This window comes from Geotrypetes seraphini, chromosome 17 (assembly GCF_902459505.1).
Source record: "Geotrypetes seraphini chromosome 17, aGeoSer1.1, whole genome shotgun sequence".
In the NCBI taxonomy this organism is placed as follows: Eukaryota; Metazoa; Chordata; class Amphibia; order Gymnophiona; family Dermophiidae; genus Geotrypetes; species Geotrypetes seraphini.
In genome coordinates, this window is record NC_047100.1 from 18,460,580 (window position 1) to 18,487,038 (window position 26,459).

Here is a 26,459-nt window from a genome sequence, read left to right on the forward strand (position 1 = left end):
TGTTTGCAGGTCATGTGCTAATATTTGCATTAGCTTGTGGTATCTGCCTAGAGTTAATAGAGGAGCACTTATCACCTAATATTGGGGCGTGGTAAGTTCTTCTGCATTACCTCTGTATTAGCCAGTTAGCTCTGGATTCTGTGCATGGTGCCAAAATTTGGGTACGCTGCTGAGATGTGCATTAGAGAATGACACGTGGAAAAATTCAGTCCCCGTCACTGCCCCGTCCCCAGACCACCATCTCCTTCACCACCCCGTCCCCGCCGTCCCCTTCACCGCCCTGTCCCCACCGTCCCTTTCACCGCCGCGTCCCCATCCCCGCAGCATCCATACAAGCTTCAGTACTGCAGTATTTAGCTTATTCCTTCCTTATAAATCAAAGTTCTGGCTGCTGAACTAGAGAAAGAGATGTTCAGCCGGCAGGGCTTTGTTTATAAATTTTTATCAACACAACTAATATACTACTTTATCCTAAAGCAAAAAAAAAAAAAGGAAATAAATAGAAATTTGTTTTCTACATTTGTTGTCTGGTTTCTGCTTTCCTCATCTTCTCATTCAATTCCTTCCATCCACTGTCTGTCTTCTCTCAGCGACTTCCATTTGCTCTGTTACTGTGCCTCTCCCTTCACCCCCCACCTCCCCAATTTGTCTGGCACCCATCTTCTTCCCTCTGCTTCCCCCATAGTCTGGCATCTCTGTCTTCTCCCCACTCTGTCTTCCCCATTTCCCTTCCAGCGTCTTCTGCCCACTCTTCCCTCTCACCACCTCATCGTCCTTCAGCATCCCCTCGCGTGGCCCGAGAATCCCCCTCCCCCCTTACCTTCGCGGCGCGTTAGTAAAGTAAGTAAGTTGCTCAAGCCGGCCTACCTGCAGTCGCGTGTGTGTGAGCAGAAGCTTCTCCTCTGACTCCATTTCTGCCTTGATGTATTTTTAAACCTCTTCCAGATAAATCTGATTAATCTTAACATGTTAATGTAATTTCAAAAGTTTTATGTATACAGTCTCTTCCTTTGTAAACAGCTCTGAACTGTTTGTGGTATTGTGATATATAAAATTATTATTATTATTACCCTCCTATTGTACTTGCCACATCTATCCTATCATTAATTGTATTTCACCCCCTTTCCACATGTGTTTGAACGTTCTGTCTCTGTGTCTTAATATGTGATATACCCGAATTTAAATTGTTTTTATTTCTGTACACTGCTTAGATATTTATTAAGCAGTATGTAAAATTTTAAATAAACTTGACAAACTTGGAGGTAACAAATTTCTTCTTTAACACCCCCCCCCCCCGGGAACTAATAGAGTTCCAACATAGTCTAACCCATATTTTTAAAAATCATAATAGTGCCTAGCAGTGATTATTAGAGGATAATTGCTCTTGCCATGTTGGATTAGATGGGACAAAAATTGTGGTTGATCATGGTTACAGATTCTCTCTTAATCTGGGCAGTTGGCCATGATTAAAGTTTAATAGACCTCAATTGCTACTCAATATTATAAAAACCCAATAAACTGTGGATTAAATGACAAAGCCCTTGACTGATAACCTGAGCAAGTGGAATTAGTCATTCAGAAGTCTTCAAGACACCGATGGCCTATTGAACTTTTGAGAATGCTTCTTCCTAAAAAATCAAAATCAACAAAAACTCTCTGAAGACACATTTCTTAGAAATAAGCTGCCCTTTTCATTGCTAGCTTTAGACAGCAGTAAAGTACAAGGCTATTATGAACAAGCTATAGAAAGAAATAGAGCCATGGCTAAGGTGTTAGCTCTGACAGGTTTTTAGCAGGCCCCACAAGGGGAATGAATGTGTCCGCCGGGTGGACATCTTTGGTTGTTTCCTAATTGTGATTCTCAAGTTTTCTACAAAACCTATAGAAACAATGCAACATGAGTAAGCAGCTCTAGTCATAAATGGATTTATTTTCAAACCCCACTGGAATCTGAGTTAGTTGACTGAATTTTAGCCTTCTAAATTAATTTTAAGTGATAACCTAAGGAGGTCTTTTACTAAATGGCGCTAAGTACTTAAAGTGTGGGTAGTGTGTGAGGATAGGCTACTGCAAACATTATAGCCTTGTGCAGTGATGTCCCTGCTATCGAGTGCTAAAAATATTTTTGGGAGGGGCATGGGTGTGTCTGTGTTAAATAGGTAGCGTGCATTGTGATTAGCGAGCTGTAACTAGTTAACACAGCTATAACTCTAAAAAAAAACCCAAATCCAGGGTCTCTTAGAAGTAGTGAGATCCTGGATTCTCTACAAGGAGAACTGTTCCAGCAGCTGGTAGTGGAACCCATGCAGCTTACAAATGGGGAAAGTGTTTCTGATGCTATAGTGGGTGATCATCTGACATCCAGTATTCACCATATGATGTGGTTTAATATTAAAATAGATGTAGAGAGGGCTCATTCGAAAGCAAAAGTTCTAGACTTTAAAAGAGCTTTGTTCACATGGGGGATTACGTCAAGGAGTTGTTCTCTGTATGGGAATATGTGGAAGAAGCTGGAAAGCAGTAGGCAAAACTGAAAGGAGTTATTATAAGGGCAGCAAAACATTTTGTAAGGAAAGTACGAGAAGTAAAAGTGGAAAAGAAGGCTGCTTTGGTTCTCAAAAGTAGTAGCTGAGAAGGTAAGAAAAGAGGTTAGCTTTCATAAACTATAAAAGGTCGCAGAGGAAGACAGGCATATCTGGAAAAGTTAAGAGAAGCTGGTCAAGTAGTCAGGAAAGCAATATATGGTATATTAAAATCACCTATTAGTACTACTACCCCTTTTACAGCTATATTTTGAATGCCTTCTATTAAATCTCTATCCACTTCTCTCTGTGAAGGAGGCCTGTATAATACCAATGTAAATGCATTTTCCATTCCCTCTTTCCAGATTGACCCACAGTGAGAGGCATTTTTGATACGGCTTCCAAATCTGAGTTTAGACATTTTGCAGAACATACACAAATGATAGCAAACATGACCATTTTTGAAACAGAAAAATCTATCTCTTTTTTTCCAAAAATGGTCATTTCTTAGATGTGCTTGTCTTCAATGTGTCCATCTTCTTGAACCATTTTTGAAAAAAAACACAATCCATTGGGATGTATGAGGAGCCAGAATTTATAGTAGACTGGCCTCACAGACATCTCAGCAGAGCAGTGGAGCACCTTAGGAGACACTGCATTAAACTTCATATAAAAAGCCCAGGTACATTTCTCACCATAACCTCCTTATAGTATATGGTGAGCCCTCCAAAACCCACCCAAAATTTACTGGATCCAACTGTACATCACACCTAAGATATTACTTTTGGGTGGGTTTTGGAAGGCTCGCATAATCTACCATAAGTGTAGTAGTTATAGTGGAATATGGGCCTGGAATCCCCATCTCTATAGTCCACTGTACCGCCCAGAAGGCTACACCAGGAACCTGCTTGCTTCTCAACTAGGACTGACTATAACATCTGAAGCTATTATACAGCCAATTATCTTGAGGACAAATAGGCAGCATATTCTCACATGCAGGTGATGTCATCCACAGAATCTGGCATGGCCAATCAAAAACTGTGCTGTCACTTTAAATATTCGGCTGCCCATACCGTGCGCATGTGTTGGTGCCTTCTCGCCCAATGTCAGCTCACAGGACCATCAGTTTTCCGTGGAGCTTGAGTAGCTGTTCTTCATAGTCTCTCTAAGCGTGTCAAACTATTTTTTGTGCCTTCTCAATTATTTTTTTTCTTAGCCTTAGTCATTATTTTGAAATTTCATTTAAATTTTTTTTATTTTTGACACGGTTTCTTTTTTGAGCCTTTGGTCTATCTACAGTCTGATGTCAGGCCAGGAGTGTTGATTTGGGTTTTTTGATACACCATCTACTTGACCTTCCCATCCAATTGAGTTCTTTGACCTAGCATCGGTAGCTCTGCCTTTGATATCAAGCAGTGCACTCGAAGCAACAGGATCATCTCAGGTACAGACACATATAATTGGTGTGTCCAGTACCTAGGTCCTGACCTATCAATAAACACCTTGCAAACTGCTCAGAATTGCAGAAGAGGTCATTAAAAGCCAGGAAGTTGCAATTTGAGAATTTTTTTTCGGGTCAACTTCACATGCATCGACTATGCCTGGAGACTCCAACACCAACGTTCAAATTTAGATGCACTGCAGACATCCAGCATAGAAATCCATCTAGAAAATGGGTTTAAAAAATAGTGAATAGGAAGGATTTGGCAAGAAAACTGTTCATCTGCCCCACTGTGCCACTTTTTGGATGTTTTTCTTTTTCAAAAATGAGCCCCAGTGCCTTTTCCTTACCCTGTAGATCTTCCAATTGTGTGACTTTAATATGATTTTTAACACACAATGCCACTTCCCCTCCTTTTCTTCCTATCCTGTCTTTTCTGAACAGATTATAGCCCGGTATAACTAACTCTGTCCTGATTCTTATTAACCACATTTCTATGATCACCACTAAATCCAAATCAGCCTCTTCCATCCTCTAGATCAGTGGTTCCCAACCCTGTCCTGGAGGACCCCCAGGCCAGTCGGGTTTTCAGGATAACCCTAATAAATATGCATGAGAGCGATCTGCATATAATGGAGGTGCCAGGCATGCAAATCTGCTCCATACATATTCATTAGGGCTATCCTGAAAACCCGACTGGCCTGGGGGTCCTCCAGGACAGGTTTGGGAACCACTGCTCTAGATTCTACACCCAGAATTAAATGCATCATTGGCCACTCACTAGCAGAAAAGTCAACTAAGGAACCTTATATAAAAGCTGTACATTGTCTGGGTTGTCAAAAATTATTGTCTAACTTAAAAGCATATTTAACACAGCAGACTATTCTTCACTAACTATTGCAGACACCACTGACCAAAAATATCAAAAGCTGTTATACATCATAGTGAAACTCCATATTCTATGGACATACATAGTCCATCTGCAATGGTGATTTAAGAGTGAAGGAATGTGAGCCGCAGCTGATGGGTGAAAACAGGAAAGATAGAAGCAGCACTACTAATGCTAAAAAAGCAGTCTGGTCCAAGGAAATCCAATGCCCTAGGTGTGCCCCCCTCACCATCCTGACCACAGCTCAAAGCCTTACACTTTACCCACCCTAACGGTCAAACATCTCTCATCTCGCCTTCCCAAGTTCCCCAACAGTCTAGCATCTCCTCTTTCCTCCTTATCACCCCATCCCTCCTTGCACCCAGCATCTAACATCTCTACCTCTTTTCATCCTCCTAACAGACCTACTACTGCCATCACCACCGCCACTGCCTTCCCTCTTCCTGTACTGAATGATTCAGTATCAGTACAGGGTCTTGAAGAACAGGCCTCTTAAGTGCTGTACTGATGCACTCTACCCCCTCCGATGCAGAACTTCATCGTGGAAGGAGTGGAACAAGAGTGTGGGCCTGTGCTTCAGTAGCCCATGCTGATGCTGAATCTTGCCTCTTTAGCATCCGAAGAGGGAGGGCAGTTGTGGCAGGAGAAAGGCAAAAGAGGGGAGATAAGATGCAGCACTCATTTCCCATAGCTGCCGCCGCTAATCCATATGATCCACTGTATCTACATAGCATTAGAGAACCAATTAATGCTAAGCAAAAGAAGAAAACAGGAAGAGTGAGGGCAACATTATGCTAGACATGTCTCAACAGGATACGTGTTTTCTTCCTGTCTTTATCTCCCCCTTCCTACCTTCCTTAAGTGCTATGATCTTTGTTAGTTTTTGTCTTCCTTATTTATCCTCTCCCTGTCAGTAAACACGTCGGTCAGGAGGTTATGCAAATATGATTAACCTTTACACTACAAATTAAGGCTGTAATTGCTCTGTTTACTGTCCCTTATATGATTGAAATTGTTGATTGCTTGGATGTGTTTGTTTGCAAAAAGTGTTAAACCGAATAAACTTTTGTTATTTTTCACAAAAATCATAAGTACTGAATACTTCTTCATAGCAGTTCATTAATTTTGAATTTCACTAGAATTCCCCCCCCCCTTTACGAAACCATGATAGCGGTTTTTAACGCAGGCCGGCACACTGAATGCTCTGCACTGCTCCCAACACTCATAGAATTCTTATGAGCGTTGGGAGCAGTGCAGAGCATTCAGCGTGCCGGCCTACGCTAAAAACCGCTATCGCTGTTTTGTAAAAGGGGATATTTATGTATTACAAGTTACATGTGAAATTTTATTTCTAGATTTGCAAAACCATACCAATGGCAATTTATACTTTAAAGTTTAAAATAGAGTGTATTGTTGAAAATAGCATACTGTTTTATTTATTTATTCAATTTTCTATACTGTTCTCCCAAGGGAGCTCATAACAGTTTACATGAATTTATTCAGCTGATCAAGCATTTTTCCCTGTCTGTCTTGGCGGGCTCACAATCTATGTACTATAACTGGAGCAATGGGGGGATTAAATGACCTGCCCAGGGTCACAAGGAGCAGAATGGTTTTGAACCCACAGCCTCGGGGTGCTGAGGCTGTAGCTTTAACCACACTCTCCACACACTTTTTGTGTGTGTGGGCTAGAACCAGGAATTTTGTACTGTATGTGAGGCACTGAGGGTGATACAGATTTTCAGCAGTATGACAGGATTGGTGGTGTTAGCATTTATAGACGAAGCAATTTAAATCTATATACTTTTTTGTACCAGTTGGCACATTTCAAGGCTTTTCTTGGTTATGAGGACTGAAATATTAAATACAGTGTTCTACTTGGCAATCCAACAACAAAACAAACTGTGGATGAAACACAATATTCTTGGCTTTCCTTTATTTCTTCAATCAACGTTAAGAAAATGTCCACATCAACCATATAAAAAGGGGATCAGAATGGTAAGGAAGGGTTTGGAGGGTGAAAAAGGGGGTCAGGGTAGTATGGAAGCGTGGTGGAGGGAGAGAAAGGGGGCAGTTGCTGATGGAAGTGGGGGGAAGGGAGAGGAGAGAGTGAAATGCTAGACCATGGAGGTGTGGGAGAGGGAAGGAGAGGAAATGAGAGAGATGCCAGACCATTGGAGAAGGGAAGGGAGGAAGATGAATGCCAGACCAATGGAGGTGAAGGGAGAGATGGAAGGGGGAGGCATAAAGATTCTGGCAGGGGAATAGAAGGAGGGAATATGCTATATAGAAGGGGCAGAGAGAGGGTAGACAGTGGATGAAAGGGAGTGACAAGAAGATGAGGAAAACAGAAACCAGAGAAGACAAGGTAGAAAAAATTCTATTTATTTATTTATTTTTTGCTTTAGGGGAGATGCATCGCTGTTTCTGTGGTATTGCATGGTGCTTCAGTTTAACCTTGGTCTATATATTTTTATTCTATCTCCCCATTTACACTGTAGAGCGTTTTTTAGTGTTGGCATCTGAGCTGTTACCACCATGGCTAAAAACCACACTACAGTTTTGTAAAAGGGGGAGAGGTTAGTTTGTGATTACATACTAGACAAAGGTGTTTTCTATGTTCTGTGTGTTCAAAAAGACATGGGTTTCTGTTAGGATTGACTGTGTAGGATTGATCTGTACTAGTCTGGCTTGTTTAGTTTTACAATGGGTGTATTGATGTACTTCTCACTGCAGTATGTAGGGGAGGGACATTAAGGTGGGCAGACTGGATGGGCCGTGGGCCCTTATCTGCCGTCTATTTCTATGTTTCTATGTTTCTATGTAAGATGCTGCCTTTTCCTATGTACACTCTTGTGTGACGTGTGGATTGTTACTAAAAATCATGGTTTTTCATACAGATGAATGTGGGGGGGGGGGTTGTCAAAAAATGATGGGCCCCGGGTGTCACATATGCTAGGTACGCCACTGGTCCATAGTTTGTTTTGCTGTTGGATTGCTCCTTTTTCTGTGGAATATTGGGTCTTCCTGTGTTTTGCTTCTCACATGTTCTACTTGGCTACTTATATAGTAAGATGTTTCATTTGTATTATGTTGACGTGGTATCATATCTGTTATTTGAATATTTTTCCATGCTGTCTATTATGATATATATATATATATATATATATATATATATATATATATATATGTTTATTAGTGTTTGATTATATTTGTTTTAACTAACTGGTAGGGCAAAGCAGTTACAAATAAAACCAGTCACATCAGTAGGAAATAAATGCCAGTAATTGTAAGGAAGATCCACTCCAACAGAAAAAAACGAGACGGATGTAGTAGGGGTTAGAGGGAGGTGGAAGGGGACTAGGAGTCTTATATGTACCAGGATTTTCTCTTATTAAGAGCTGAATGCTAATTTGAAAAAGTATGTTTTCAACATGACTTTGAAATTTTTATGTGCTTGTTCGGAGCATAAGCTGGGAGGAAGTGAATTCCATAAAGATTTTGTAAGGAAGTACAATGCAGGTGTATAGGAGTCAATAGAATGTAAAGTTCTCCTGGTGGTGTAAGGAGAGATTAGAGAAGCTAGGTAGGAGGGGAGTTGGTGTAATATATGCGGAGGGACATTTTCAATAGGACGCCTGAGCTTGGACGTTTTGGGAAAGACATCCAGAAATCCAATAGAGAAAATGTTTATTTTCAAAACTGCAAGACGTCTTATCTTTTTTTTTTTTCATTTATCTAGGTGTTTTGGCCCTTAATATGTCTATACTTTTTTGCCATTGTTGAATATAAAGACGTTCACATGAAAAATGCACAAAAGCAAACTTTTCCAATGGCCAAGCCAGCCTTCTCAGCAAACTGTCCACAGACAGCTGAGCACAGCAGAGGGACACTTTAAGAGGTACTTTAGTGAATATCACATAAAAAGTCCTTATACGTCTTGCCGTTGGCTTTGGTCTATTGACCAACACATGTTGTCTATCCCATCATTGAAGATAAGTGCATAATGTCAATACATCTCCGTTGTTGTGCCTCAACTTTGTAATACCTTGCCATTACATTTAAGAGCAGAAAAAGAACCTTGACCGTTTCAAAAGCAACTTGAAGTATTTTTTATTTAAGGACACCCTTAAAACGTTACCTTTTCCATAAAGATTGTACTTCCTCCCTTCCTTTCCTCTTGTTTAAGTTAGTCAGTGTTTTGTTTTTCATTGTATGTATGTGTGTATGTGTTTCCTGTATTTATTGTATTTAAATATATATGGTACCCAATTTTAATTAAATTGTACTTCACTTAGGAAACCAGATAAGCGATTAAGAACATAAGAATAGCCTTACTGGGCCAGACCAATGATCCATCAAGCCCAGGAGCCCATTCTCACGGTGGCCAATCCAGGTCACTAATACCTGGCCAAAACCCAAGGAGTAGCACACTTCCATGCTACCGATCCAGGGCAAAAAGTGGCTTCCATCATGTCTTTCTCAATAACAGACTATGGACTTTTTCTCCAGGAACTTTTCCAAACCTTTCTTAAAACCAGCCACGCTATCCGCTCTTACCACAACCTCTGGCAACACGTTCCAGAGTTTAACTATTCTCTGAGTGAAAAAATATTTCCTCCTATTGATTTTAAAAGTATTTCCCTGTAACTTCATGGAGTTTTCCCTAGTCTTTATAATTTTTGACGGAGTGAAAAATCAATCCACTTATACCCGTTATACTCCATTCAGGATTTTGTAGACTTCAATCATATCTCCTCTCCTCTCCGTATCAAATTTTAATAAAAACTTGAAACTTAAAATGTTCGGCAGTAATATGTTAGCATGCACGCATTAGAGTCCTTTTACTAAGGTGAACTGATTGTATTAACACACACTCATTATGTGTGTTTATTCAGTGCTTGATATACTGCTGTTTCGGTGCAAAGACTTAACGCAACATAGCATTGTCCCTGTCTGTCCTGGCAGGCTCACAATCTAGCGAGGTACATGCCATGAGCTGCATGACACTTAACACATGCTAATTGAGTTAGTAGGCCTTAGTAAAACAACCCCTAAGGACTTAATTTCCTTTAATAAAAGAGCCCCTACGTTGAATGTAGTAATTCTTGTTCTGATGAAATTCATTTCTCAGATAACATGTTGCCCTTTGGTAATAATATTTCAGTGGATTTGACTGGTGAATTTCAGCTACAGTAACATTTTAAGAGAACTTTCAGATATCAGGGGCTAAAATATTTGTGGAAAACAATTCATTAAAGTAAGTCTTTTAACAATCCTTCCAGAATGGAACCCGAGGCTAAAACTCAACTAGCAATACACTTCAACAGTCTCGAAGGCCTCCATTAGGTCTGGTTTTTAATCTATCAAATCTATGCAAATTAATCTGACTCGCACCAAGAGTGCTTGCTGATTATACTGTGGCAAATGCATATTCATTGTGGATATCATAGAAACCAGAACTTTTTGGGGTCTTTGACAACATTTGACAACTGGTTGCTGAAAAAGAGAAAAAAAATTCAGCATAAGAATAAAATGAGTATGACTTTATAATTTCTTTCCTTTAAAGCTTCCAGAGGTGTAGCCGGATATTAGTGAGATTGTTTAATGTATAATTTTACATTGTAATAGTCTTAACAATAGTCTTTACTGGGGATGCTTAAAGGCGCCAATGGGTTGATATTGAATGATCTAGAAAGTATTAAAAAGAGATGGAAAGAATATGCGGAAAATTTATACAAACAAGGCAATGAAGATAACATTGGGGAAATTGAGCTGGAAACTGAAGCTGAAGAAGAACCAGATATTTTAAAAGATGATAATATAGCAGTGATTGAAGCTTTATTGAAAAACAAGTCACCTGGTATCGAGGGTATTCCAATTGAATTAATAAAAGGCTCAGAAGGTGCTATCATGGCCCTCACTCAACTGTGTCAACAGATTTGGAAGGAAAAAACATAAGAATTGCGGCTGCTGGGTCAGACCAGTGGCCCATCATGCCCAGCTTTAATCTTGATAAAGAGTGGTTGCTGAAAATGTTCTTTTGTCATCGTGATAATCGTGATAAGAAGTTTTTTGATTTAAAAATAAATTTTTTCTCCTGATTTCTCAAGAGAGATGCAGAAAAAGAGAAAACAATTAATTTTGTTAAAACCTGGAGTATTACAGTTAGGAGAATTGTCTTTCTTAAAATTTCCTTGTAAATGTATTGTGAAGTACACATCTGTAAGTTATATATTTTTTGATCCTTTACATCTAACCAATTTTTTGGCGGCAAAGAAGTCTTTGATTCCTGCTCCTCCTTTGTCTCCTTTTGTTGAAGTTACTATATGAGATTTAATTAGAAGGACTTCACTGACCTTTCGTTATAATCCCTTTGATTATTGGTACTTCATATGTAATTTTCTGATCCACCATCTTCTATATAGTGGACTTTAGCTTAAACTTATAATGTTTCATTTACCTTTGACTTAATTAAGTGTATAATAATATATTATGTATGGGTTGAGCTTTTCAAGTTTCAAGCTTTTTTCAAGTTTTTATTCAAATTTGATTGAGTCGCTTATCTAAATTCTAAGCGAGTTACAAATCAAAATATAATTAAGAAAACAAAAACACGAACATAATTAAAAATAAAAACGCAAATGAAAAAACGATGAAAATAATTTAAATAAAATATCAGAGTGGCATACAGATGGTTGACAAATTAACAAACATGAGACAGGAAGGAATCTGGGTTAGAACTACAAGTTATATAGGAAAGAAAGACAAAAAAGGAATAAACAAAAGGAGAGGGATCACTGCTACTTGTTTTTTTAGAGAAAATTGAAGAACGAAAAGATTGAAAAATCAAATGTTAAACGCTTCTTTAAAAGGTGGCTCTTGAGTAGGCCTTTAAAATGAACAAGGTTATTCTCCTCCCTTACGGGGGCTGAAAGGGTATTCCAAAGTTGTGGGGCCACCACTGAAAAAATTTCATTCCTTTTGTTCCTATTATTTGGAGAGAGGGGACCGAAAGCAATTTACGATCAGATGATCTGAGAATTTGGGATGGCTCATATGGAACAAGATATTTATTGATGAATTGTGGTGATTTAGAATGTATCATTTTAAATGTTATTAATGAAATTTTATAGGAAATTCTTTGGTAACCAATGAGCATTCTGAAATAATGGGGTTACATGATCATATTTCCTAGTTTTTGTTATTAATTTATATGCAGCGTTTTGAATTATTTGAAGGCGTCTTAGTTCTTTCTGAGTTGTTCCTATGAATAAGCTGTTACAGTAGTCTAATTTTGCAATGATTAGTGACTGAATTAATATGTTCAAAGATTTTGGTTCTAGGAATTTGGAAATTGACCGGACCATCCTGAGCTTAAAAAAAACAGGATTTAATTACAGAGCTTATGTGATTGTGAAATGTCAATTTTTTTAAATCAAAAATAACTCCTAAAATTTTTATTGATGTAACACAGTCAAGGGGAAGATTATCCAGAAGAATTGGATCATTTAGAGAGATCCCTTCTCTCCAGGGGAAAAGCATTGTTTGAGTCTTAGATGTGTTTAAAGCTAACATATTGTCCTTCAGCTAGATTCTGATCTGGTTAAGTTTGTTATTAATCTCTGTAATTTCATGCGTATTCTCTGGTTTTAGTGAATGTAATAATTGGATATTGTCAGCGTAAGCAAATGCTGTAAAACCAATGGGCTGACATTGCGTAAGCAGAGGAGACAGGAAAATTTTAAACAGTAAAGGAGAAAGAATAGAATCTTGTGGTACCCCACTTTGACAAACAAAAGGATCTGAAGTAATATTATTAAAAACAATTTTGGATTGACGGTTTGAAAAATAAGATTGTAACCATTTAAGTACCTGGTCTGTGATTCCAATGGATTCCAGTCTATCTAAGAGAAGTGAATGATCAACCGTATCAAAAGCAGCAGAAAGGTCTATGGAGATAAGGACCACCAATTTGTGGTGGTCTAGATGGTAAATTAGAGTAGTTATCATCCCTAATAATGAATGCTCAGATGAATGGTTTATCCTAAAGCTCATCTGATGTGGGTGAAGAATGTTAGTAGATTCAACAAATTCTGAAATCTGATTGAAAACAATTTTTTTGGTTAATTTCACTAGAAACGGAATTTTGAATACTAGAAGAAAGAGGTTGATCTGTGGAGCTTGTATTGAGACTTGAATTAGATTGGGGCCCTATTTGTTTTCTGATTTTCTCGATTTTATGTTGAAAGAAATTTGCCAAAGTTTGATCCGATGGAAGATTAGTAGAAATTGATTCTTGTTTTTTTGAGTTAGGCGTTAAAAATTTTAGTATTTTGTAGAGGATGCCTGGATATAGTACAATTTCTTAGACTGATTGATTTTAGTTTTGTAGAAGGAAGCTTGGGCATTAAATTTATTTAAATTATTTATAGTTTTATTTTTTCTCCATCTACATTCAAGACCCCGGAATTTCTTGATTGTTTAATTATTTACCCCCTCCTTTACAAAGCCTGCTAGTGTTTTTAGCACCGGCCGCAGTAGTAACAGCTCATATGCTCATAGGCAGCTGTTACCGCAGTGGCCGAAGCTAAAAACATTAGCACGGCTTTGTAAAGGAGGGTGTTAATCTTCTATAAATAATAAATTTTTAAAAATCCTTGAAATGTTTGATACACATCCTTTAGGACTGGTAGAACCCAATTAATACCTTTTGGATTCACTGGGAAAATTCTGCCTTCAACCCTGCTGAGATGGCTATCCAGCAATATTCAGCAGCTCTTAAGTGGGTAGTGCTGCTGTTTCATATTAGTCCTATTTCTAACAGCCTGTTTTACAAAGCTGCGCTAGTGGCTGCCTCGTGGCAACAGCCCTGAAGCCCTTTAAATCTCTATGGGCTTTGGAGCCGTTACCGTGCGGCTTTGTAAAACAGGCCCTGAGTTTCAGTTTGCCATTTTGAAGTTTACCTCCTTGATTGTATTTATACTTGTGTTTGGTAATTTTACTAATGCTATATACTGTTAACAAAATTATACGTTTTATGTTATATTGTACCTGCTGTACAACACCTTCTCTTCTACTTTTAGAATGTATGCTGCCTGAACGTTAATCTTGATGGACGGGGTAGAAACTCTTTATAAACTTGGAAGACTTACTCCCAGACTGATATCTTTGTTGGCCTAGATTCCAGGGGGTTTCTGTTTGGTCCTTCTTTAGCTCTGAGATTTGTGTTTGTGTTTGGATTTGTCTTAATACAAAATAAAGGAAAGAGAGAATTCACAACTCCTTATGTATTCCAAGTCTCTCCTCTCTCTTAAGTGGCATCAAAGGACTTAATCAGCTTGCTCCACTGCATTTGTAGTTACTGTAGATATTCAGGGTAAAGAGACAGTAGAAGTAAATGAAAGGAAAACATATAAAAACACCCCCCCCCCAATCAAAGAAGTTATACAGAAAAAAACTATATGATGGCCTCTTAGCCACTCAAGCAGCAAAATTAGATAACCAAATCTCCAATCTACTAATAACAACCCCAGACTACAAGATGTTCAGAAAAGAAATAAAAACTATACTTTTCAAGAAATCCCTGAAAAAGTCTTAACGCCACGAGTACCTTCCTTCTTCCCAACTCACCGATACTACCTGATCTATTCTTTACCTTCACTAGAAATGACCAATGATCTTCTTTTGTAACCCACCTTCTATAACTTTTGTCATCTGCCTTGAACCGCAAGGTAATGGCGGAATAGAAATCCCTCTACTGTAATGTAATTTGCCCAGCAAAGACTTGGGTTTTTAAATATTTTGAGGGGTTCTTTGATTGTCCTTTTCTATTCTTCAAGCCTTTTCTCAGACTTTTCAAAAATCTAAATTGTCACAGAAGGGTATTTATATCAGAAGAGTTTTACATTTCTAGTCTAAATTGCAGATAGAAAAAAATTTCAACCGTGCACTACTGTAGTTTGTATAATAATAATAATTATTATTATTTATTTATATGCCACCATACCGGGGAGGTTCTAAGCTGCTCACAGCATGAGAAAAACAATACATACATACATTTTCAATATAGGTGTATGCCGGACACAGAGTGAAATAGATAACACTTAGAAAATAGTGGAAAATGTGATCAAGAGGCTTTGAGTAGGAACTTGAGTTAACAATGCAAACTAATTAAGTAAAATTCTCTTAATTTGTTTATTATGTTAATGATCTGAATTAATTTATAGCAATTTAGCATGTATTAGCAAAGATTTATTGTGTTTCTTACTTAATGACTTAAGAGCTATAAATCCCATGGTTAAATGTAATTAGCGGAGACATGTTTATCGAAAGGGATAATTACATCTGATATAAGTTCTTTAGTTAGGCTTAATTGAAACAGATTTTCCCCCATAAATGAAAAGCAAATATAGTTATTACTTGGTAGATTTTCATTGTAGAAAAATTAATCTCGGCGTGTTAATTTTCTTAAAAAAATGAGTGATAAAGCAGACCACCCATGTAAGTGATTACTAACCAATAAGCAATGATTAATAATCCCAGAGAAACAAGGCATTTTCATGAAACAAACATTTTGTAACTTAATGACCAGAGGGTGGATAGTACCCTGAATAAGGTTTCATTAGCTTAGGCAGCCAGCCAGCAATCGCTTATGCTAATTTGAGCTGTAATAAGTAGTTTGAAAGAGGAAAAACATTTCCCCCCCCCCAACAGCATAGGCTATGCTAATAAAAAGTCGCAGTCTTGTAAAAATGAGTATTAACAACCCAGGGAATGGAGTTCTTTTATAATAATATAGGGGTCCTTTTACTAAGGCGCGCTAACAGATTTAGCGCGCAAACAGATTTAGCATGCGCTATTTGATTTAACGCATGCTAAAGATTAGCGCACGCTAAATGCTAAGGCATCCATTATATTCTATGGGCGCCTTAACATTTAGCGCACGCTAAATTGATTATCATGCGCTAAATCAGTTTGCACACGCTAAATCAGTTAGCGTGCCTTAGTAAAAGGACTCCATAGTGAGATATATTCCATAATATTGAAAATTACATTAGTTATCACTGTAAGGCAAATTTTTACTAAAAGAAGTCCTAATGTGTGGTTAGTGCGCCAAAAACGCTAACCACAAAGGCTCTGATTCTATAAATCACACCTAACGTGTAGGCACCGTTAGCAGTGGCATAGTAAGGGGATGTTGCACCCGTCCTCTTCTCTGTTCCCCACTCCTTCCCCACCCCTCCATTACCGTGCGCACATGCCCCTTCCCAGGTACCTTTTTAACGTTCACGGCATGAGCAGCAACCACAACCTGCTACTCGCGCCAGCGTCAGCTCTTCTTCTTTTTTTAATGTGGCAGATTGTACGTTTGTGCCATTAAAAAAGAAAAGAAGCCCTAACAGCAGTGATAGGAGGCTTCTTCCCCTGTCACTGCTGTTAGGGTTCTGCGCATATGTCAATTTCTCACTGAGCAATTATTGACCTGTCAGGTGTGCAATCTTGGTAGTGCATCGATCGCTTGTCCAGAATCGGCCAACAGTGATCCAGTCAGTATATTTAGTGCATCCAAGCCTAAGCTGCACATGCAAATTGGCTGTGCACACCAATTTGTGCATGCAACTTGTGACACCATATATAGAATTTGGGTCTAAGCCCATATTTTATTGCATTTTAGTAAAAGGACTCCTAAGATAGGAGTGGGGAACGAGGGCCGGAATCCAGTCAGGTTTTCCCAATGAATATGCATGAGATCTATTTGCATGCACTGCCTCCACTGTATGCATATTCATAGGAGGGTCATAGGCTGATCAGGGGCGATCCTGGGATTTGTGTACAGTGTTGCATAGAATTTGGGGGATCTGAGCCTAATTTACATAGAAACCTAGAAACATAGAAGATGACAGCAGATAAGGGCCATAGCCCATCAGGTCTGCCCACTCTACTGACCCACCCCCAAGTCTACTATCCTAGGGATCCCACTCCTGGTGGCAGGTTCCCTTGGCTTAACCCTCTAAGGCAGGGGTGTCAAAGTCCCTCCTCGAGGGCCGGAATCCAGTCGGGTTTTCAGGATTTCCCCAATGAATATGCATTGAAAGCAGTGCATGCAAATAGATCTCATGCAGATTCATTGGGGAAATCCTGAAAACCCGACTGGATTCTGGCCCTCGAGGACCGACTTTGACACCTGTGCTCTAAGGGATCCCACATGGGCATCCCATTTGCTCTTAAATTCTTGCACGCTGTTTGCCTCGATCACCTGCACCGGGAGCTCGTTCCAATTTAAGCATGGGAATTTATACTAGGTTTCAGTTGGTATAAAATCCTTATGCTCAAAGTTAGACACTGATCCTGGTGCCAAATACTATTCTATAAATGGTGCCCAATACTGAGCGCTATCTATACAATAGCACTTAGTGCTTATTTTTGTTGGCCCTCAAATTTGACCACTATTTAAGAATTGAGCCCATAATGTGCATCATTGCCCTTTAATATGTACTAAGGGAATAAAAAAGAAGATAAAACTCTGCACAAAACTAAATGGATGCACATAGGCGCAGAGAAGCCCAGACCTTCAAACTGAAGCTTTGTAGCCGAAACACGGTACATGTTGAGTCCGTGTTTCTTGTTCCACTTCCTATTGGTGATATTAAAAGCTTCAGTTTGAAGGCCTGGTCTTCTCTGCTTCTTTGTTTATCCCTGTTTCCTGCACACTTTTTTTTGCTCCGGCACACAAACGGAGCAAATGGGCCACCAGAAGAGATTGTGGAAGAAATCAAACAGGTATATCACTCGAAGCCCAAATGATGACATTACGACTGTCTTGTTTTGGTCACACCATCAGAAGAGAGAGATCACTGGGGAAGGACATCATGTTTGGGAAGATCGAAGGGACCAGGAGAAGAGGGCAACATGGTTGGACATGTTGAAAATAACCATGGGGATGACGCTGGAGGACCTTTCTGGACTAGCACAAAACCAATTTCTTTTTAGATCCACAATTCATCAAGTCGCTAGTACTCGGACATGAGTTATGTCGCCTAATAACACCAGGGCTATAGAGTTGGTAGATAAATTCTTCGAGTCCAACTCTGACTCCTCAGTTTCTGGTGCCCATGACTCCGACTCCAGGTACCCAAAATTGTCTTCGACTCCGACTCCACAGCCCTGGCAGGGCTCTGGAATCGATAGATAAATCCTTTGACTCCACAGCCCTGATAACAACATCAACATTACCATTCAAATGACATTTTAAACCTTTTACAAGTACAATGTTTTATTTCCACTTGTTGTCAAATAGAATTTTCCATTTTATAACACAGTTGCACCATATAGTACGATAACAACATATAATTAGCTCTTTTCTAGAACTAAGAAATCAATCAAATGTATCCTGATGCACTTATCTTCATCTTTTCTTTCCTGCAGAGAATTCATGTAGAAAGTTTAACTGTACCATGAAAAATATCTTCCTAGCGATACAGACCATAGCATGAAAGTCAGTCATGCACAGTACCTTTTTAAGATGTTAGTTCTGTTGAGGCTCCTGTGGTGAATTGACCGTCAACATCAAGAAATTGTTCAAATCCCTAGCTGACTAAAGAGGCTGAATTATGATTCTGAAGATGGATGAGATGTATGTATAAACTTGGGTTCATGAAATACTCTGAATAAGCAATTTTGGTCTGAATTTAGCCCAACCCTCAAAGTTGGGCATAGATGTAAAAACAAAAAAACCTTCTAGTGGCAAAGTATATCCCCCTCATGCTAACACCAAAAATTTACTCCCCACGATATTCATCTGGAGGTGGTGAGTATGTGCTGCCAGTAAGGGAATTTGACAGTCTGATGGCTAATGATAGCTCTGAGATATATGCCAGAAGTCGGGTAGCACCATTTTTAAAACAGCAGCCACTGGGGCAGGGGCAAGTGGAATCACTCTGACCCTCAATACCTCCCCAACTCCTAGGTTAAGTTTGGTACCCCAGAGGGGAGTAGGGATGGACCCAACCCTTCATTATGGTTTTATGAAGGACTGGGGCCTAAATGAAACATGGCATCTGGGAGGTAGCTTTAAATTTTTATTCCCAGAAACAAGATTGAAAGGGGGGGGGGGGGGGGAATTAGGCGAACCAATAGACACTTTAGGACCTTTGGGGGAAAGGTTCATGAGACCCTTTCTTAACATTTATGGCTCATGTTGGGTTGGGAGTTTTGCTGAGGACTAGGAAAGCCATATTCAAATTTCTTGTGACCCTGTGCAAGTTACTTAACCCTCCATTGCCTTAAGCACAAATTTAGATTGTGATCCCTCCAAGGATAGGAAAATACCCATTGTACCTGACTAACTTGAGCTACAGCTGATAAAGGCATGAATCAAATCCAAATAAACTAGACACTAAGGGCTGCATTCTGTATAGGATGACCAGTCTTTCAGAGGCTTATGAGAATCGCACAAGGGCGTCCTATATAGAATCACGTCTGTCCTGACAGACAGACGCTTAACCCCACCTAACTACTCCGATTCTCTAACCAGCATCCACATACCTTTATAAAATACTGTCTAGCAAAATACACATACACACACACACACACATTCAAATATTTAATTTAATTTCATGTGGTGCTTTATGTACTGCTAAATCTCCCAAAGGATTTGAAATGGTTTACAAAACAATTAAATTTACTTAAGTAATGGCCAAAAATCTAATCAGGTACTTTGAATTTCCCTCTCTGTCCCAATGGATTCACAATCTAACTATAGTACCTATGAAAGAAATAATTACATTTACCTATATAAAGAGAAGGAAGAGGGAAAAGATACAGTAATACAATAAATTTAATACTATAGGGTGCGTAAAAGGCTTAACAGAAGGGAAAACTTCAATGTCAAAGGACCCCCAAAGAAAAATCCCCTAAAAATGAAAGCAGGAAAAAAAAATTTCAAAATTAAACCAGCTCAACAAAAATAAAGCAAAAAGAAAATTAAAAATAAAATAAAAATAAAGCTCTGTCATTCTCACTACCCTCAGTCTCAATTGGCTTCTAATTCCATGTCCCCAGTTGAACCAGGCCAGCCCCACAAAAGCGACTCTTCCGCTTCAATTTCCCTGCTCCTGAAAGGCTGGAACCAAACGCTGCAGCTCCGCCAGCCCGTTCTGGAATGGCAGAATGAAGAGAGGTGGACCATCCTCCCTGGGACTCCAGAAGAAGTCATGGGCTGGGAGCTGAATGCAAGCTGAGGCTCTGGGCTGAGAGCTGGATGTATTAGGCATTTTCCGTGCCATCAGGGCAGCGTCACTGCAGCACCAGCCATAAATGCTGGTTCATTTTAGATGGTTTGTTAGATGGCCCCTTTTTGGATTGTAGATCACACATCTGAGTCCCTCCATGCTACTGTGTTGAACCAGCTGATAGAATCCCCAGGAAGAGCAGCAGTTAGGAGAGATAGAAGAAAACACAGTTCCTTCAGAACCTGGCGCACATTTTTTCCTTGTCACAAGTGACTCTGCACCAGTAGATGGGTCTTAAAGCATATGGATTATTAATCCCAACTACTGGTGCTAATTGCCTCATCATTCAATTAAATTGTGCACAAAATAGACATGCATCCAAATTTTCATACACACTTTTGAGCTTTATTTATAGAATTGTGGGGGGGGGGGGGGCTTGTTTCTGAATTACTTGAGTCACCTAAATATTACATTACATTACATTAGTGACTTCTATTCCGCCTATACCTTGCAGTTCAAGGTGGATTACAAAAGAGCTGACTGGACATTTCCAGTAACGTTACAATTGTTTTTTGGTTATAAAAGAGGTAAGATAGCTGGATAATTTCCAGGAGAACTTGCAAATTTGATAGTAAAAATGACTGGACATTTCTAGGTAATATTACAAATAGGTTACAAATAAGATTACATTACATTTTAGGGATCTGTATTCTTGGTTGGAGTTTTGAGGAGGAAGAGATTACCAAAGTGGAGGCTTTGGGGGGGGGGGGGATTTACCAGGGAGGAGAGGGAAGAGGGGGAGGGTTAAGGTATCTGGATAAATTTTTTGAATAGCAGGGTTTTGATTTCTTTTCGAAATGTGACAACACTTTCTGCTTTGTCTAGTTTTTAGTCTCTGTGATTTCTTGCTTAGTTTAAGGTGTTCTTTCATCACAGGAATGAGCTGTTTTGTAACTTTAAAATCTTTGTTTCATGACGTAGCCAAAACTACCCAAGGTAAAAGGAGGAGGATTTTGTTGTTAAGACCTGGCGTGCAAGTGCGTGATCAAGCATCAAGGGGGTGAAATATATTTTCTTTGAACTTAAGCAGTTAACTTCTTTTCTGACAGATAAAAATCTTGCAGCTTCCAGGAACAGAATTCTTATTGATTTCTCCATCTTCCTGAATCTTATACAGTGAAGAATAAGGGTAGTTGACATTGGCAGCATCTGCTTTTCTTGTATTGAGAATTATTTGCATAGGTCCACGTTACAATTAGTGGACTTTAAGGAACTTATGATATTTCTTAAAAAAAAAAAAAAAATTTGTTCATTTTTCATCTTTCAACAAGTGTAAAATTATTAAACAATTGACATTGAATGCATCACTTGAAATAATATAATTTATAATGTTAATACATAAAATTTAATCCCTCCCCTCCCATCCTTTCAATCTCATGTTCAATCAAATATATCACATAAAAATTATTTCCTTTTAAACTAAACATTTAATAAAATTCAAATACCTCCCTCCCATCCCCTCATTCACAATTGCACTTATAAAGTAGAATGGTATCTATTCATTACAATATTTAGTTAATGGCCCCCATATTTCTTTAAATTTATTATAACTCCCCTTTTGTATAGCTATGATATTTCTTTTCTCTCTTTTTGGAAATTCCCCTTTTTACAATGTGGACATATATCCCCAAATTCTGTATATTGCGCCATGAGTTGCACACGCAGGTCAGTGTGTACAGCTGATTTGTGCGAACAATTTAATTGTTTAACTAGACCAAGTGGCAATTAATACCTAATAATTGATGCTAATCAGCACTAATTAGAAGTTGTGTGCGCAACTTAGTAGGTGCATTCTGTACACATCACTTCTGGTGCATTAATCTCAAAAGCGCGGGTATGGCTGGAGGAGAAGCATGGGTGGATCATGGGCGTTCCTGAAAGTTAGGTGCACTGTTCAAGTTAAAAAGAAAAGATGCCTCCCTTGCCTTTGGATCAATAGTTCTTGAGTGCACCCTCTATCCACATTGGATGCACTATTTCCAAGGAATGAGCGCTGTTTTTAGTAAACAGCAGAATACAAAGGGGTCAACATTTTGCCATTGGGTGGTGAGCGTTTTGCCCACCTCCAATGGCGATATTCCCAGACACTCAGAGCCGGGACCTGTGTGGACTAACTTTGAATATCTGGTTCTTTTCAAGCCGGCTAATACATTGCCACTTAAGTCAATATTCAGCACTTAAGCGGCCGTGGATTACTACATGAATATAGGATTGATTTTTCTGCAGTCGCAATTATGGGGTAAACCTGGCCGCTCAGGGGTCAAATATTGGCCAAGTACTGATCCTGCCCCGGAACACACCCAACATAGCCGGCTTTGATTCAGTCACTAACCGTGATATTTAGTGGCACTTAGCTAGTTAAGTGCTGCTGAATATTAGTGGCTGAGAAAGCGATTTAACCAGTCAGCAGCCGATTAAAGTACTTTGCATATTGGCCCAAAATGTGTTTTCTGTTTGTTTTTCATTTGGTAATGACAAATATCCCTTAAACGTTGGTGTATGTAAAAGAGTTCTTTATCACAAAACCCACTATTATTGGTATATGTATGTACATGTATAGCAGGCTTTATATCTTTTTGAGGCTAAAAGATCTCAAGTGTTCACAGCTGTCTGGTCATTTGGTAATGACATGCAGTGACACAGGATATGCGCTTTGCAGCTAACACATAAGTGCATAACACCACCTGAGGTGGCAATAAATGATTTATTGTGGTAAAAGTGAAACCATCAGCTCTGAATCGAATTACGCCACGTGTCACAAGATACATAGTAACATAGTAACATAGTAGATGACGGCAGATAAAGACCCGAATGGTCCATCCAGTCTGCCCAATCTGATTCAATTTAAATTATTATTTTTTTATTTTTATTTTTTTTCTTCTTAGCTATTTCTGGGCGAGAACTTTTCTTTTTGACTCCTTAAATTCTACCAGTTACTAATCCCAACATCTATCAGCACCAAAAAAGACTTAAATGCAATAGACTCTGAAGGAAATAGACCCACGGAACCGCAGTTCGCCCTATTGCACCAAGTCCACAGCTAAGCAATAGTCAATGATTATAACAGACTCTATCTACCTCATGGCATCTTTTGTCCACCTATATTAGCTCTCTTGCTGTATGTTATCCTCCCCTAAATGTACATGTAATGTACACCCTGCAGCACATCTGAGCTGTACTAAATTATCTCTTTAATTGCATGGTACGACAATCTTTCTTCTTCTCTACCTACTATTTTAAATTCTAGTAAACCGTGTCGAGCTCCATACTCATGGAGTTGATGCGGTATATAAACTTAAGGTTTAGATTAGATTAGATTAGATTTACCTCAAAGAATCCCAAAGCTATTCTCCATAAACTGTACCGTAAGTCGCTTTGAGCCTTTGTAGGCATAGCAAGACTCACAAATCCCAGTTTAGATTAGATTTATTTATTTATTTACAGTAATTTCTTTGTCATAAATCACATTGGGTGGTCCTTTGAATCAAAAAGGCAATATATAAACTTCAGATTAGTTTTGATTATCTTTACACCTTTTTTTGTATGAATCAATTTAACTGATTATCTTTAACTGGATCAGGATGAGATTTCCTTTCTATATACAATAATAATTTAGGCCCCCTTTTATCAAACTCTGGTAGAGTGCTGGCCAGTGAAATTACTCTGACGCTTATAGGAACTGAATGGACGTCAGAGCATTTACCTCACCGGCCAGCGCTAAAATGCTCTACCATGGCTTGATAAAAGGGGGCTTTAGTGTTGTACCACATAATTATAGAAGAAAAATCATTTATCTAACTGAATGAATTATTTTTCAAATCCACTTTACAGTTTTATGTTAGAAGAAGCATTGAAAATAACTCTTGGAATGCATCCAGTGTTGTCTTAACAGAAGATGTTCAGAAAGAATATAAATAGAATATGATCATCTGTATATTTTGCTAATGATTTCTAGACAATAAAATTCAGTACTAATGTCATTCATTTCTGTTTCAAACACCAAATTGTGTGAAGACAGAGAAACCGAAGCAAGAAAAGCAATGTTGTTCTCTCGTAACAGATGTTTTCTGTAGACAGCAGGATTGATAAAGCACACAAATGGGCGACATTATCCAACAGCAGTGAGGCAGAACTTCTTTGCCAGAGCTCAGAACTTTGGTGCAACATTCTGAGCATGTGCAGTGCTCTACTTGGCTCCTCCAGTTAGTTTGCAATCTGAACAGACAACTCTTGAGGCAGTGGGAGGACTCGTGTCCTTTATCAATCTTGCAGTCTACAGAAAACATCTTTTACAGGTGAGCAACATAGCTTTTCCTGTCAGGCACACAAGTGGGTGACTCCAAAGCTTAGGGATGCTCAGCAATAGTCTTAGTCCTTAGAGTAGTGCCTTCGGTCAAGTGCAGGAGTTCTTGGGTGATGAGGACAGGTTAGCCAGCACTGCTTGACCAAAGGCACTGCTCTGTGCTGAAGCATAGTCCAAACAATAGTGAGCAGGGAAAGTATGAAGAGAGGACCAGATGGCTACCTTGCAAATGGTAGACAATGAGGCAGATTGTGATTTAAGTTTGCTTGGTTCACCAATTCAACCTGTGCAATCTTTCTGTTATTTAGAATTTTGACTAAGTGATCAATCAAATTTCAAATAAAATTTGAAAATAAATAAAAAAAACTTAGGTTTTGCCCTTGACTCCTACCTGTTTTTTTCATAACAAATATCCAGCCTAAGTAAGATTCCTTTTTAACTTTAATTTTATTAACATTTTCTTTTACAAACATTTCAATTGCTTATAAAGCAAAAGGAGAGATGTGGAGGGGCATAATCAAAAGAAACGTCTAAGTCTGTTTTGGGCCTAAGTCGCCCAAAGTCGGACACGGGAAAAGGTCTATTATCAAAAAATACGTCCAGCATATATATATATATATATATATATTTTTTTTTTTTTTTTTTAAATCATCCAACTATATGTCCAGCCGTCTGATCGGCCAGACTGCTAAGTCGTCCATCTTTATACCCCATTTTCGTCCAAAATTTCGTCCAAATCACAAATGCCTACAAAAAGACCTTTTGTGTACGGGAGGGGCTAGAAAAGTGATGGACTGGACACCCAGACATGGCACCAGAGTATTGGGGTACCTTACAGGGCACTGCTGTAAACTTCACAAAAAGGGTCCCACATACACATCTCACTACAGCTCCTTTATAAGTCTTGGTGAGCTCCCCAAAACACCCCCAGAATCTACTAGACCCACCTATCTATCACCACAATAGCCCTTAAGGATGCAGGAGACACTTATATAGCAGTAAAAAAGGATTTTCACCATGAATGCATTGATTAGAGTGGCTTATGGGCCTAGGTCCTCCTCTCCATGGTTCACTAACCCACCCCTAAGACCACTTAAGCCACCTCTGTGCAGCTCTACTAGGCTTTCCTATGCCAGACTGCCAGGTGCTGATGTTCTGGAGGCAGATATGTAAAGTTATTATTATTTTTTTATGGGGGTGGGGGGGCAGTGATGACTGGGGCAGTATGTGGGGGTCTGTACTTTGTGTCTGCAGTGCTTATCTGGTCACTTTGGATACCTTTTGTGGACTTAGACCTGGTTTTAGATGGCCTAAGTCACAACGTCCAAGTTCCGTCTTGGCAGTGTTGTTAAACTTTCGGTTATACATGCAGTACGACTAAGTCAAGGATAGCTCATGTCCTGCCCAAATCCCGCCCTCGACACTCCTCCTGAAACACCCCTTTTAGCTCTGGTCATTCAGCAGCACTGTGAAGGCCTAGGTCATTTTTAAATACATCTAAAACCCGGTTTGATTATCGGCACTTTAACGACTTGTCTTTTAGATCGTCCAAGTGCCGATTTAGGCCAGTTTTTAGACATTTTTCTGTTTCGATTATGAGCCCCAGAGTGGGTTATTTTGTTGTTGCATGTTTGATATAGCTAAGTCTTTGTTTTTATCATTTACATTAGAGAAACCTATTCCTCATGTACACAGATCTTACATATTTCTTATTCTTTTGTTGGTTTTGATGTATACAACCTCAAGAGATTTGATCATGTCTCAGGCTATTATCAGAAACTTCGCTGGTTGCATATTGAATCAAGGATAATATTCAAATTTGGGTGTTTTTGTTACAAAACTCTACATGGCTTAATTCCAATTTATATCTTTGAGCATTTCCTCTTTGCAAATGGTTGATACCTTGTTCGAGAAATTAGATTCTTTGCCTTTCCCGCTGTAAAGGGTTGCCAGTATAAGAGATTTTTCAGTCGAATCTTGGCTTACCAAGCTGCCCTTTGGGACAAAAGCT

The 26,459-nt window shown here is 39.0% G+C and overlaps 1 protein-coding gene across 11 annotated transcripts in view; it reads left to right on the top strand.

Moving 5' to 3' along the window:
- The window catches only part of LOC117351126, a 690,625-nt gene that overhangs the window by 502,202 nt on the left and 161,964 nt on the right, over nt 1-26,459 (top strand). Inside the window, exons 6-7 of one of the 11 annotated variants that reach the window (XR_004537331.1) lie at nt 8,595-8,753; nt 13,939-14,042. The exons of 8 other annotated variants lie outside the window; for them this stretch is intronic. Coding sequence is in view for 1 of the 3 variants with exons in the window: in XM_033925969.1 (XP_033781860.1) it covers nt 13,939-13,954 (16 nt within the window). In the remaining 2 variants the exon portion in view is untranslated. Of the gene's footprint in view, nt 1-8,594; nt 8,754-13,938; nt 14,043-18,280; nt 18,489-26,459 lie in introns of those variants that run through there. 2 more of the 11 variants (XR_004537332.1, XM_033925969.1) reach the window with 2 other exon arrangements.